This window comes from Tachypleus tridentatus, chromosome 2 (assembly GCF_004210375.1).
Source record: "Tachypleus tridentatus isolate NWPU-2018 chromosome 2, ASM421037v1, whole genome shotgun sequence".
In the NCBI taxonomy this organism is placed as follows: domain Eukaryota; kingdom Metazoa; phylum Arthropoda; class Merostomata; order Xiphosura; family Limulidae; genus Tachypleus; species Tachypleus tridentatus.
In genome coordinates this window covers 113821424-113835248 of record NC_134826.1, presented here as the reverse complement: position 1 = coordinate 113835248, position 13825 = coordinate 113821424, and the positions used below count along the sequence as shown (strand labels likewise).

The 13825-nt window shown below is 32.5% G+C and overlaps 1 protein-coding gene across 2 annotated transcripts in view; it reads right to left on the bottom strand.

The window, feature by feature from the left end:
• Positions 1-7604: 7604 nt before the first annotated feature.
• lft (Limb expression 1 family member lowfat) overlaps positions 7605-13825 on the bottom strand; it is a 97894-nt gene continuing 91673 nt past the window's right edge. For both annotated transcript variants that reach the window (XM_076490315.1, XM_076490316.1), the window contains exon 4: positions 7605-10879. In XM_076490315.1, the coding sequence (XP_076346430.1) occupies positions 10466-10879 (414 nt within the window). In that variant the 3' untranslated portion in view covers positions 7605-10465. The remainder of the gene's footprint in view (positions 10880-13825) is intronic.

Below are 13825 nucleotides of genomic sequence, written 5' to 3'. Positions count from 1 at the left end.
ACCAGTTGTCCAGCGCTAACTCTTTTACCATTTATCTTGTTTCTACTCTCAACCAAATGACATGCCTCAATTTCTTTTTCAGTTGTGACAGTTGCTTCATGCTTTTTACATTCTTATTTTATATTTAAATCTACTGTATTATAACTGAAGCTACAACACCTGTTTTGTCATATCTGTCATTTACTTCTGTGTCCAATTTAGAAAAACAACAACAACAAAACTGTTCTTATCCTATTTTTCTTATTATTAGTTTTTCGAAAGGTTAGTTTGTCGTACTTTTTCGAGCTTCTACATATATTACCTGTAAAATGGTTACCACTATGTTTATCATTCATGTAGAAGTAACAAGGATTGAGCGAAACTCAACCATAGCGTACCTATTGTAGGTACTGCAGGTAACAATAATAGTGAGTAACGAAATCATGTTTCGAACTCTGGTACCGCGATGCATTACAAGAGTGAATATTCGGTTTGACAAGAACGGCTTAAGAGTTAGTGGTAGTTGGTGCTGATTAGTTGCCTTCCCTTTAGCCTTTCATTTCAATTTTTTTAATTTTGTGCAAAGCTACACGAGAGCTATCTGTGCTAGCCGTCCCTAATTTAGCAGTGTAAGACAAGAGGGAAGGCAGCTAGTCATTACCACCCACCGCCAACTCTTCGGCTACTCTTTTACCAACGAATAGTGGATTGACCGTTACATTATAACGCCCCAACGGCTGGGAGAGCGAGCATGTTTGGTGCGATGGGGATTCAAAACTAGAGTTAACTAGCGCAGATAACCCTCGTGATTTTAAATTCAACAAAACGAACTGAACATCAATTTTCTTCTAATCATTGCCAAATTCTGTGTATAATTATTCAATTTCTTGATTGTATTGATTTATTTCTTGCCACTTTGATTTACATCATTTATCACCACAACTTGAGTCAGTAATTGCTATTTTCAATTTATTCGAAATATTTATTTTTGTTGTTGTTTATTGAATAATAGTGTCAACAAGCTTTTGACAAAACTATTCAAGTTTATTTATTCTACTTTTTTCAGTTGAATTTCCCAATTAGGGAAATCATTTTTACTACCACAACATATGTTGTATGTTCTACAATTACACACTAAATATAATTAATAATTTTTAAACTTTCTGAAGCTTTGTACTTAAATATTGCCTGGGACTAATTTTTCAGGTGATAGGATTAAAGGATTTCATCCATTGTTGTCAGCAACACTGTATGCTTTGCTGTCTTTACTTTAGGCGCAGACAGCTTAGTTGTTTTGCGTCATAAAACATCAAACCGATCTTTACTTTAATATTATTTATTTCTTATGACGTGTGTAGTCAAAGAATAAATGATGATTTTGAAGTTACATAAACATTAATGAAGGTTTCCTTTACGCACTTATATCACAATGGACACATGTTGAGACAGTTGTTTAAAATTTTTCATAAATATTTCACTTCTCACTTTTTATATATTTTATGGTATTTTACACCGGAGCTTCATCTATAAAGATCACCACAGAATTATTGAACGCGCATGCGTCTCTATATGCCATCTGAGTGAAGTGCTCGGGTGATAAGCTTTTTGAAATTGTAATCACTCTTCCGTGTTTGATGTTGTCATTAGATGAAACCGGTTTAATGATAGAAATGCACATTAAATTACAAACACATATGCTCGCCTGTGTACAGTAACATAAATTTAAGTTTTTTGTTATTATTACTGCATACAAACATATAAGGGCAAATTTTACACATATATTTCCACCTGTACTACACTGCACAAATCAGTGAACCATATTTAACACTAGTTTCATATAAATGTAGTGTGATAGCATGGGATGGACTTGGATAAGCATTAGTGGAGGTATTAACTTTTACATCCTTCAGAAATGGACCACTGATAGCATCGCAATCTACGAAACTTAACTGGTATAACTAATCTTCACTTTGTCTAAATGGATAAGGTTACCTTTCTCAGTTAATGGGTCAACATATTCTTTGAAGAAGAAGTATTTGACCGAATAGAGTGACTTATATACAGTCATGTGAAGAAGTTAGGACACCCTATGAAAGCCTATGTATTTTTGTAACATTTTTGGATATATAGATATTTAATCTCAATTTCAACAATACTGAGATTATAGGAATATAACTAAAAGTAATCTGCGTAAAAGTACACTTTATGGATAATTGATATTTTTTATAACATCTAAAATCCTATAACTTCTTGGTATTTATTTCCTTTTTCTGGAGAAAAAAAATCATTCACACTGGATATGATACTCTGAATAACAGTCCTCTTTGTATTAAGACTTTCTGATAATTGTCCGGTAGTTATTTTCCTAAAATTAAACCAAGCCATCTTGAACTACTTTTTTTATTAACTTCTTTGAAAGCTGCTTTATTTATTTTAACATTTTCTTGCAAACTTACAAAAGGGTTATCCATACGTATTAACATTCCCTAATTTTAAACGGATAGACTAGAAGGAAGGGTGCTAATCAATAATTGTCCGGTAGTTATTTTCCTAAAATTAAACCAAGCCATCTTGAACTACTTTTTTATTAACTTCTTTGAAAGCTGCTTTATTTATTTTAACATTTTCTTGCAAACTTACAAAAGGGTTATCCATACGTATTAACATTCCCTAATTTTAAACGGATAGACTAGAAGGAAGGGTGCTAATCAGTAGCACCCACTGCCAACTGTTGACTGATCGACCGAGTAGTGGGATTTGAGCATGACTCTTTAGTCCATTCTCGATCCTAAAATGCTAAATAAGGGATTTATAGAAACGATTCATAAACCATTAATACTCGGACTCATAGTATGGATACGCTCACCGTTAGCCACACCGGGCCATACCGTTAAATACTGATTAACAGTTATAATATGTACTTGATAAACAACATTTACTTGGAGCAAAAACTTCGTATTCCTTGAGCATAGACAGATTTATTGACACTGATCTGAACTTGTTCAATAATAAATAATATTTTGTCACCAAGTATGTCACAATATAAATTACTCTCTAAATCGTGACTTGAGTTTTATCGATAATATATAGAATTACCTTATCATGCAGCCAAACATTTTTACATCTCTTAGCAGCTGTCACTGCAGTATCAGAAAAATAACACTCTATGTTATTTCAAATTAAAAAATCTTCGTTACTTAAACTTTTGACCAGTGATAGCTCTTTACGTGTGTTGTAAACTTATCATAAGAAATAGAAAAAATGAACTACATACTTAATCAACTAACGTTTATTTGAAATTTTATAAAAGTATTATTTTCAAAGAATCTGCTTGGAGTTTAAGAATGGACATTTGTTTTTCATTTAATTTAAATATCTTCAAGTTAGCTTCAAAACCATGTTTCTCTACATTTTTCTATCTTACAAAGCCTATTTTTATCTTTATCGTGATATAAGGTGCATGGTTGCTTAAACAAACGTAGCAAGACTAGGAATATATGTTTTTTGTCTAAGTAATTAGCAGAAACAAAGCAATTTAAAAACTTATTTAGTGTTTATCCTTGTGTGTACGTCACTGACTTAAAATATTTTTATTTAGAAATTACGAGTACATGCTATTCATTATAAAATCTATAAGAATAAACGTAAACTTGGCCCAGCATGGCCAGGTGGTTAAGGTACTCGACTCGTCATCTGAGATTTGGGGGTTCGAATCCCAATTACACCAAACATGCTCGCCCTTTCAGCCGTGGAGGTGTTATATTTTGACGGTCAATCCCACTATTCGTTGGTAAAAGAGTAGCCCAAGAGTTGGCAGTGTGTGGTGAAGACTAGCTGCTTTCCCTCTAGTCTTATATTGGTAGCGAAGATAGTCTTCGAGTAGCTTTACACGAAATTCAAAAGCAACAAACTGATATCTAATATCAAACCTTGCTATTGTTTAACGTTACTTCACACACATATAATTACTACAATTAAACTATAAATGAAGACTGTATTATTATGACACATTTCTGTACAGTGAACCATTTATCTCAAGTATATTGTAAATAGAAAGATGACGACATTGTATTATAAATAACTTTTATTTTAATTAAAGGTTTCCGTAAATATATTGTAAATGTCTCACATTGAAGTAAAATAACTTTCATTTTATTCCAAGTGTATTGACTTGACGAAGTAATAACAGAAGTATAACAAATATTGTATGAAAACTAATTTAATCTATACATGTTTCAGGATATCATGGAGTGAGATAAAAACTGTAAGAAGCATGATATGAAATGTCTTTACGCGTTTAAATGATTACACCTTCAAGAAGTTAAAATTTTGTAGTTAACGTTGCGTGTTATGTCTAAACAGGGGACTTCAAGATCAAAACTTAGTATAATGGACAACTTATTTGGATTACAAACATACTGGATTTATAAAATGTGTAAGAAAAGGTATGTATTATATTTTATCGTAAGAAAGCTGAAAGGTATTGAAATAGAATTTCTAATTTGTTTTTAGTTTCGTATAAATGATTGTTCTTTTCGATACGATTCCTGTCTATTTGTCTCTAACAAATGTGTTTTATGTACATTCTCAAATGCATATATATATATATTTTCCATAATGTGTGAAACTTTAGAAATTTTGATTTGTATATTGAAGGTCAGTTTTAAACAGTAATTAAGGTGTATGACTGATTTAGTTTTGAAACGTTTTGTATTATTTCTAAAATTAAAAACTGATTACTTGTGTAAATTGAATATTAATTAAAGTTTATTATTATAAAATGTTTACAGTAATCGATGGTTATTGTCACAAATGCTGAATTATTATCAAAACTTCATTAACTTTTCTCTAACTTGTATATTTTTGAGCTAGCCAGTAAGCTTCATTGAGTCAGATTTGGTAAGCTGTGTCGAGTTAAAAGTTCATGACGTCAGGATATTTAAAACACTGTAAAAAAAAGTTGACGTCTTGACTTTCTTCTTACAATAACTCTTTACATGCATGTGAAGTAGTGTTAAATAGTACTAAGCTTTGACATCAGATAACAGTTTGTTAGTTGTATAATAGAAATAACGTATAAGTGTTGTTGTATAGACGTTTTATTTACGATGTATCTTGTTGTATTAAGTAAATTAGTTTTAAGTAACACATGATATCACCCTCTTTAGGGTAATTTAAACCTATAGTTATGTATAGTATGCGTCAGACTGAATAAAATATATTTCTTTTAGGACAGGAACTGTAAAAGTTAGTAATGAAAAATCTTTAATAACTGATTTTGTTACTTTTAAGATATTGTTCTTCAAGGACTGTTTAAAGAGTAAGGAAATACAATTAATTTATTAATAATCATCCTTTTATGTTATTCTTATGAAGACTTAATTAACTGGGATTAATCGTCCTTTTTAGTACGATTTAATTATTAAATTCTTGTTGTGACATGTTTTGAACTCAATTCCGTGGCACTATGATGTAACCATCCATCATGATCTCCTGTCATGGCGGCCCAACAATGTGCCCCTAACGACGCGTCTTTTGGTGGCAACTTTTAGAACCATAATATCTTCATATGCGACGACATTACCCTTCTCTACCTCCCTCGCTACATATGTAGCTTCCTTCTGGTGACGTTCTATGCAAGTGCTAGGCTTACTACAATTTAATATGTAACACACCGAGTTATCAGTCATATAATATTTTTAGAATACAAAAAACCAAAGGTTTTAAAAATGAGAAAAATTTAACAATATCATCTATATAGTATCGATTACACATGTTTGACACACAATCCAGGATTATATCTTTGTTTGCTCGTGTTTATGTACAATATATTTCGAAGGTGCTTTGGCTCCTTTATTTATATTATTTGTTTTTATATCCCATATCTCATCAAGCTCCCATGGAAAAAGTGACATTGTTTAAGAACAAATAAGAATATTTGTAAATATTCAGTAATAGATGTGTTTTTATTGAAATACTGATAAATGAGCATAATGATGAAAGAAACAAGAAACTACAACCCATTCTAGGTTTAGTCAAGTCAAGTCAAGTCAAGTCAACATAAGGGAACACAAGCTTTCAAGAATTGGCAGTTGTAAGACTTTATAGCATCATTCAGTTTAAATGTTTTTATCCAAACAGGAGTTAATACAAATGAAAGGCATCCGACATTTAGTTGTAGATTAACAATTTTTTTTTAAGTGTGTGGTTACTCATGTAGGGATTTTTCTATGGTTTTGTGTATTATTTTCTATCTTGATTCTGTGCTTTTTTGACATTGACATCCTTATATTATCCTTCTGTTTTGCTTTTAGTTTTGTTACTTGTATGTCCCCTGGTGGGACAAGGGTAAGTCTTCGGATTTACCGTCTTAAAAACCGGGTTTCGATTCCCTTCGGTGCATACAGCAGGTAACTCTATGTGGCTTTCGTATAAGAACACACACACACACATACACTTATTTGTATAATATAACGCCAATATTTCATTCTTTCGTTGAGCATGAATTTTAAAAAAGTTTTTTTCTCTTACCTTTACATTAATGGAGACATATAGAGAATGTCATACCTTGGTATAGTACGTTTAAATACATATTTCGTGTTAGTCGTCCTTCGGTAATATAGCGGTAACTCTTCGGATTTACAACATCAGAATCAGAATTTTGATTCTCCTCGGTAGACAACAGATAGTCTGACAAGGATTTGCAGTAAGAAAACACACTTCACGTTATGAAGTTGATGGTATTGGCTTCAATAAGTAATAAATCACAAACAAAAACGCATAAATGGAAGTCTTGTTTTGTTTCGGATATTCGCATAAAACTAGCCGTCCTTAGATTTTAATATCTAGATTAGAGGAAAAGCAAAAAGGTATCAACACCCATCGCCATTTTTTTGCTCCTCGATTTAATCAAATAGCGATTTTTGATCGCCAATCTTATAACTACCTCCGAAATGGAGGTATTTTTTTCTTGCGGTAACGAAATAAGAAATTAAGACCTAATATCCACAGCCTAGTACTTTAAACACTGGGGCCACATCCGGTGTTATATGTAAAAGATAACGACACTTTGATATCAATTGGTAAAAAAGTGTACTGAAATATTACGCAACTGCTTTAGATCTTTAAACAGTTTTACAGATATCTTTGATTACTATAAGACAAAAAAACTTGAGTTGCATTTCTTCACGAACTGAAAATAAATCTACACTCTGATTAAGAGGAAAGCGTTTCATTATCTTAACTTTTGCAACCACAGAGATTTTCTTGTGTGTTGCTCAGCTAAAAATTTAGCTCTGGATCTTTTTCTTTGGTTATGTTTTGTTTTTGCCTGTTTGGTCATACAGGTCACAGTTTTTACGCTCAACTTTAGAATAACGCAATATATTTCGCATACCGAAAAGAGTTTAGCATTATTATAACACCCACATTATTAAGCAAAAAATAATCACTTTCCAACTGGTCTTTGGACTAATGGGCAATCCTTCTTCAAGGGTTACAGATTATTAAAAAAATGAATAATGCAGTTCTTTAAAAGAAAAAAAAAGGTATATGCTACATGAATAGCTTGTAGATGTTTGAGTTGGAATATTTTATCTTCTAACGAACAGCTAATTTAGCGTAAATCCATGAAGTATATTTATTTCCAATACCATAAATAAACAAAGCACATTTTTTTTTTGTTACGATCAGTTATAATCGAGTGCAATCAGTACCATATTTACCTGAAGTTTTCCTACTCCACTTAACTCGAAACACCTAAGTCATGGCACCAGTATGCCTCACTTAACTAAATATATAAAAACAATACAAACAAACCCAGTGCCTTATTTTTAGAATAATATATTATTGTGAGTTAGGGATACAATAACTGTTTAATGGTAGTTTATATACATTTTAATCATTTGAATTTCTGAATTATCACGAATTTAATTTATTGTATGAAATAAAAATGTTCATTAAAATATTTAACTAATGAATTAAAAGTATCTCGTGAGTGCAGGCTTTAATAGCACTCAACAGACATATTATTAATTACAAGAATAAACAATAACGTTAAATAATTTTAAAATGGAATTTTTAAAACTAAATAAGTAGCTCACAAAATTAAAATTGCAATAAAACTAGACGCATTACAGAACATTTATTTATTTTTCAGTTAAAATGGTGCTGAAGTATAAAACCGACATAATTCTCACAGCAAAAAGTACAATTCTAAATATTTACTTATGTTACCATCTGTCTGAAGAATATACGTGAAACGTGCTAAACTAAAAGCTCAAAACTAAATATGTAAAATTATCAATTACTAATATCAGACTCCCAGATTCCGTAATAAATATACATTTCCATGATAGAGTAGATGTAATTCTACACTTCCTATTTCCAACCTTCTAAACAATAACTACTAGTATAGTAATATTTATTAGTATACATAGTTTTCGGGGACTCCGAAGTCCTTTTTTTAACGTCACAACTATTTAAATTACTAGGAAAATATATATGGAAATAGTGATATCATGACAATGATGATTTAAACAATTTGTTTTTCACAGTTTATTATATATGCAAGTAATCAGATATAGGATGTTACACCAGTAATAACATTTCATTTTGGCGATAAATTATTTTTCCACTCCTGATATTGTGTCGGTTTTTATATTTGGATACAATTTGAATTTCGATCGTAAATTCATTTGGTATATAGCAACTGTGGGAATACGCTTGTAGACTTTTAGTTTTAACAATTTATGGAGCTTTAGACTTCAGCTCCATCTGAGCCATGGCATCAGTAGTTAAGCCAGTGACTGTTCAAAGAGTTTGGTAATGAAACAGGTAAGTTTCAACAAACGGCTAGTGTCACGTCTACATACAGTGATGAGATCCTTAAGTGACAGAACAATAAAAAATGTTTACATAACCCTGACTAAAACAACTTTCTTATTTGAATAAGTCAGATATATACACGCATATACGTCATTACAAATGAATGAAAGTACGGACTCTTTAGGCTTCGCTTATTTTGATTCTAACAGGCGGCCAATGATCGCATAAATTTTGAGAATAAGAGGGGGGGGAAAGGCTAAATACACAGAAATGCCGTTATTGTTTGTTATTAAACACAAAGATACTAAAAGAGCTATCGCTGTTCTGCCCACCACGGGTATCGAAACTTGATTTCTAGCAGTATAATTGCGCAGACATACCACTGTGACACTGGAGGGCTCGTTGGAATGAAAATGTTTTTGTTTGTTGTTGAGCGCAAAGCTACACATTGGACTATATGTGTGATATGCCCACAGCGTGTATTGTTGTTGTTGTTGTTTTAAATTAAGCACATAGATACACAATGGGCTATCTGTGCTCTGCCCATCACGGGTATCGAAACCCGGTTTTTAGCGTTGTAAGTCCACAGACATACCGCTGAGCCACTGGGGGGCCAGCGTGTATTGAAAAAAATATTTTTACCGTTATAAGCTCTCAGACTTACTGTTGAACCACTTGAGCAAGGCAGAATAATTAACAATGGATAACAAAACCATAAGAGAGTATTTTTACTATGCCGGAAAAAATAATATCGCGGGACTGTTTTTGTTGTTATTAAAACATGTAAACAATTTCACTTTCATAAAGAGAATTACTAATTTTAGACTGAATTAAGCATTTAAATATACACTATACAATAGTTTTATGCAATTATAAATTTAATTCAAATATATGACAAATATTTATGTTATTGGTCTAATTATAATTATAAAGCATCAGTTACCAAAAAGGCCTACTTTTATTTGCGAATTTCCACAATTTATCTTCATATTTTTAGGTACTAAATAATCAAATACATTTGTGGTTTGTATAACGAGGAAAGTGAGTATTTTATAACAATCTGTTATTGTTACTATATCTCAAACAAGGAAAGAGATTTCGTGAGTTTGTCTCTAAATGTATTTTTTAAAATTATAGATCAGTTAATGTGCATTTGTGAAGCTTGTGAAAAGTAGTTTAATACAACTAAATACAGTAATCTGCTGATAATCCTCACTGCTATCTGTTTTACCTATTTAGCAGCAACAGAAAGACCACGGTCATTATATAGATTGTTTAGAACTAACGTATTAAGTAGTTACTGAAGCAACTACAAGACTGACGCTAACTACAGATTATCGTGGAGCAGGCAGACAACTATCACAAGCAGCTGACTCCACAGTTTTGGGCACAACCGCCAAGAACCACAGTCATAGACAAGATTTTAATTCTGTACACCCAAGGTTTCAGGGAGATTAGCAATAAATTACAAAAAAAAAAGACTAATATTGGAATTACTCCTGGTTGAAATAAAGTGGACAACATGAACAAAACCTCGCTCTTAATGACAGTGCCCAGGAATCTCGCATACATCACAAAACAACATGCCAGCCTCCTACAGAAGCAGATATTGAGTTCACTATTTACAATATGTAACAACACTAGGTCGAGATGGTCAAATTTAACTAAGACCATTCACTGAATTCACCTGACTGCAGGCTAACATCAGAATGTCTCTCTTTTCTTTGGGAAACCTCAATTCCCGTCCTGCCAACCTAGCGGCTTCCAACTCGCGCTCTGCATTTCCTAATTCTCTAGAGATGATACCAGATGATTCTTGCTCACGAGCGATCCAATCCAGCGCCATCTGTGAACGCATGTCATCATCTAGAGTGCGGTGAGAATAATGGGCAACGACTTCTTGACGGGAACACTGCCGTTCACGCATAGCTTTTAAACTTCCATTCCAGTGAAGTAGTTGGAAGACGGTCATAAGCTCCTGGAACTCCAGCATGGTGCGCCCTTTGTTGGTTTCTAGCATAAACTGGAAAGCCTCAATACCGCTGTTAGTAGTGTCAGGTCCATCAGGGTTGCCCTGGAAAAGAGAGAACAAATTAAATTTTATAATGCATGATTAGATATAACAACGAATGCTCGTAAGTTATCATATAACAACAACAAAACATAAGTTCGTCAGTTGGTTCATGAGATTACATCTTATAAATTACTGGGCTTTCTTCTAGTACTCCATCCTGTCGGCCCTTTACGCTATGAGTAAAAAAGAAACTTTAACGCCATCACAACACAAACAGTAATTTCAAAATACAAAAGCACCCTAGTGACACGGTGGTATGTGTTCGCATTTCTACTGATAGAAACCGGATTTTGACACCCGTGGTGGTCAGAGCACATATAACCCTAGACCTGTGTGTAGCTTTGTGTTTAGTGACAAATAATAAAATAAAATACAATAAAAAACAAACAAACTGGTGGCATGTTAAAAAAAAATTCAAGCTTACATGAAAGCTTTGTCATTTGAGGTCACTTTAGTAAAAGACGCATTTATACGATGTACTTTACTAATTGGCTTAAACAGATCTGGTAAGCGATCTAAATACTACAGTTTACACAATTTTCAATGAAATTATTGTGCTATATTCATATTTATTTTAAGAATATATATTTTTGTGACGAAAACTGTAAAGAGCCAATGATTTCAAACTCTTGGAGAAAGTATCCACCATCTCTATCGTAAACGCCTCTGTATCAGTATTACACGTGTCGTTCAAATTTTATCTTTGTCATATCCTTCTCGAACATTATGTGTCTCAATTAATAATAATTTAAATAACATTACTATTATTTTTTGGTTTTTATAACAATTTAATATTTTTATTTAATTTAGTGAAAGTAATCTTCTTTATGTACTTGTTTTGATTCCGAAATACTACTGCTTGAAGGAGCTATAACTTCGTTCTTTCGGGTTTAACAGCTACCCTAGCACTTTATTATTGTGACTCACCGAGTTAGTGTTAGCTTTAAGTTTGACATTTGAGTCACGTGATCGAAGTTATTCCAAACATGGTTTATAATTATAATAAATTTCACGCAAAATTGCGCGAGGGCTATTTGCGCTTGCCGTCCCTAATTTAGTTGTGTAAGATTGAAGGGAAGGCAGCTAGTCATCACCATCCACCGCAAACTCTTGGGTAACTACTTTACCAACCAATAATGGGATTGACCGTCACGTAATAACGCAACCATGAGAGAAAGGGCGAGCGTGTTTGGTGTGACTGGGATTTGAACCCACGACCCTCAGATTAGGAGTCGAGCACTCTTACCACCTGGCCATGCCGGGTCAAGTACTATGAAAATGGTCGAGCGATTCTTATGAAGAATAAAGCGATTGGTCCTCGCAATTTAAAGTTAAAAGAAAATTCACAAGCTTAAAATTCAAAATGCCAAGATAAATATTAATTTATTTTAATGACTTTACATTAGAACAGGAAAAGTGATTTACAGAAAATTTCCGTACAATATTGTATGTTAAGAGTTTAGATCCTAAACACTAACTGACCTAATTTTTTAGTATGTCAGTATTACGTAAGTGTGTGTTTATGTATAAATGCACACTCATTATAGATTCCACTATCAACGTGTTAAAGTAAGGTATATATTTGTAGTTAAACTTGAAAGAGTCGTATACGATGTTGTATGTACTTGCAGCTTCAGAGCTTGGGCCCCAAGAAGCACCTTCTACTTTTCGAAATTATTAAAATATAATTGCAGTCTGCTATGTTATCGTTCACGTAAAATAGAATCTGGAGATTATAAAATGCATTTATAGTACGGTCCTTGTGGACTGTTGCTCAGCGGTCGCCCTGGTTCTTGCTGATGATGAGTGATTTTTATTAAGGTTTAGTACAATTTCTATACAATAACAAAGAGAAGACAACAGGAAAGGAAAGTATTGAAGTGAGTACCTCCTAGAATTGTAGAGAATAAAATAATTTATTACAAAAAAGTTGGTGTACTTGTTTACTTTTGAAAAACTAGTATGACGAAACTTATTCATAACTACAGTAAAAGCTTTAATTTCTGGCATCTGCCCGACCTGGGAAAGGTTTTGATCCATTGTTGATGTGCTAAAGTACAGTATATCTACAGCATCCATAACAGTACCAGTTTTAAACAATAATAAATGTGTGAGAATATTTAACCTGCATAAAAATATTTATAAATACAGAATTTTAAATGTGATTCTCAGTGCAAATGGCTAGCAACTGAAGCTTTACATCGGAAAAGAACGTAAACAAAACCACAGGATCACCAATGACCTACAATAAGTTTGTATTTGGAAATATTGAAATTTCCAGTTACAAAGCATACCCCAGTACAGTGATATCAAATAACAATGTGTTTTTGCTGTGTTTCTGTCACAATTAAACATGATGAATCAATTTATTAAGAAATAATAGATTAAGAATAGTTTGGTATTCTTTTGGATTACTTTTTGGAGCAAAGCTACATTGGACGATTTGTTGCGTCTGCCATGGGGAATCAAACCAGGATTTTAACGTTGTAAATCCATAGACCTACGCTGTTCTACCGAGTGATGAATATGGTATATGTGGATTCCTACGAAACTTAGTAATGATTAATATACTAAAAATAAAGAATTTTTGCTTGCATGAACTCAACAACAATAACTACCAAATCGATTAGATAGGAACATTTTTTATCAGTAACTTATCCGGCGTGAGTATTGTACTTACATAAGTACCTAATAAAACAGAATTTTAATATATTAAATCATATTATTTTTCCCTCAGTTTCTGCTACCAAATTACTATGTCGAAAGGTTATTTCTCATAATTTTTCATCTTGTTCTCACATATATTACATATTCAAGTGGATCAAAAGGCTGATAAAAACTTTTTCCCTTGATAGAATTAGAAATACCACAGTCGTTTTACTGATATAGCTTTAGCAACGTTAAACGCAATCTACTTTATGTGGATAATGAGGCCACAAGAAGTTG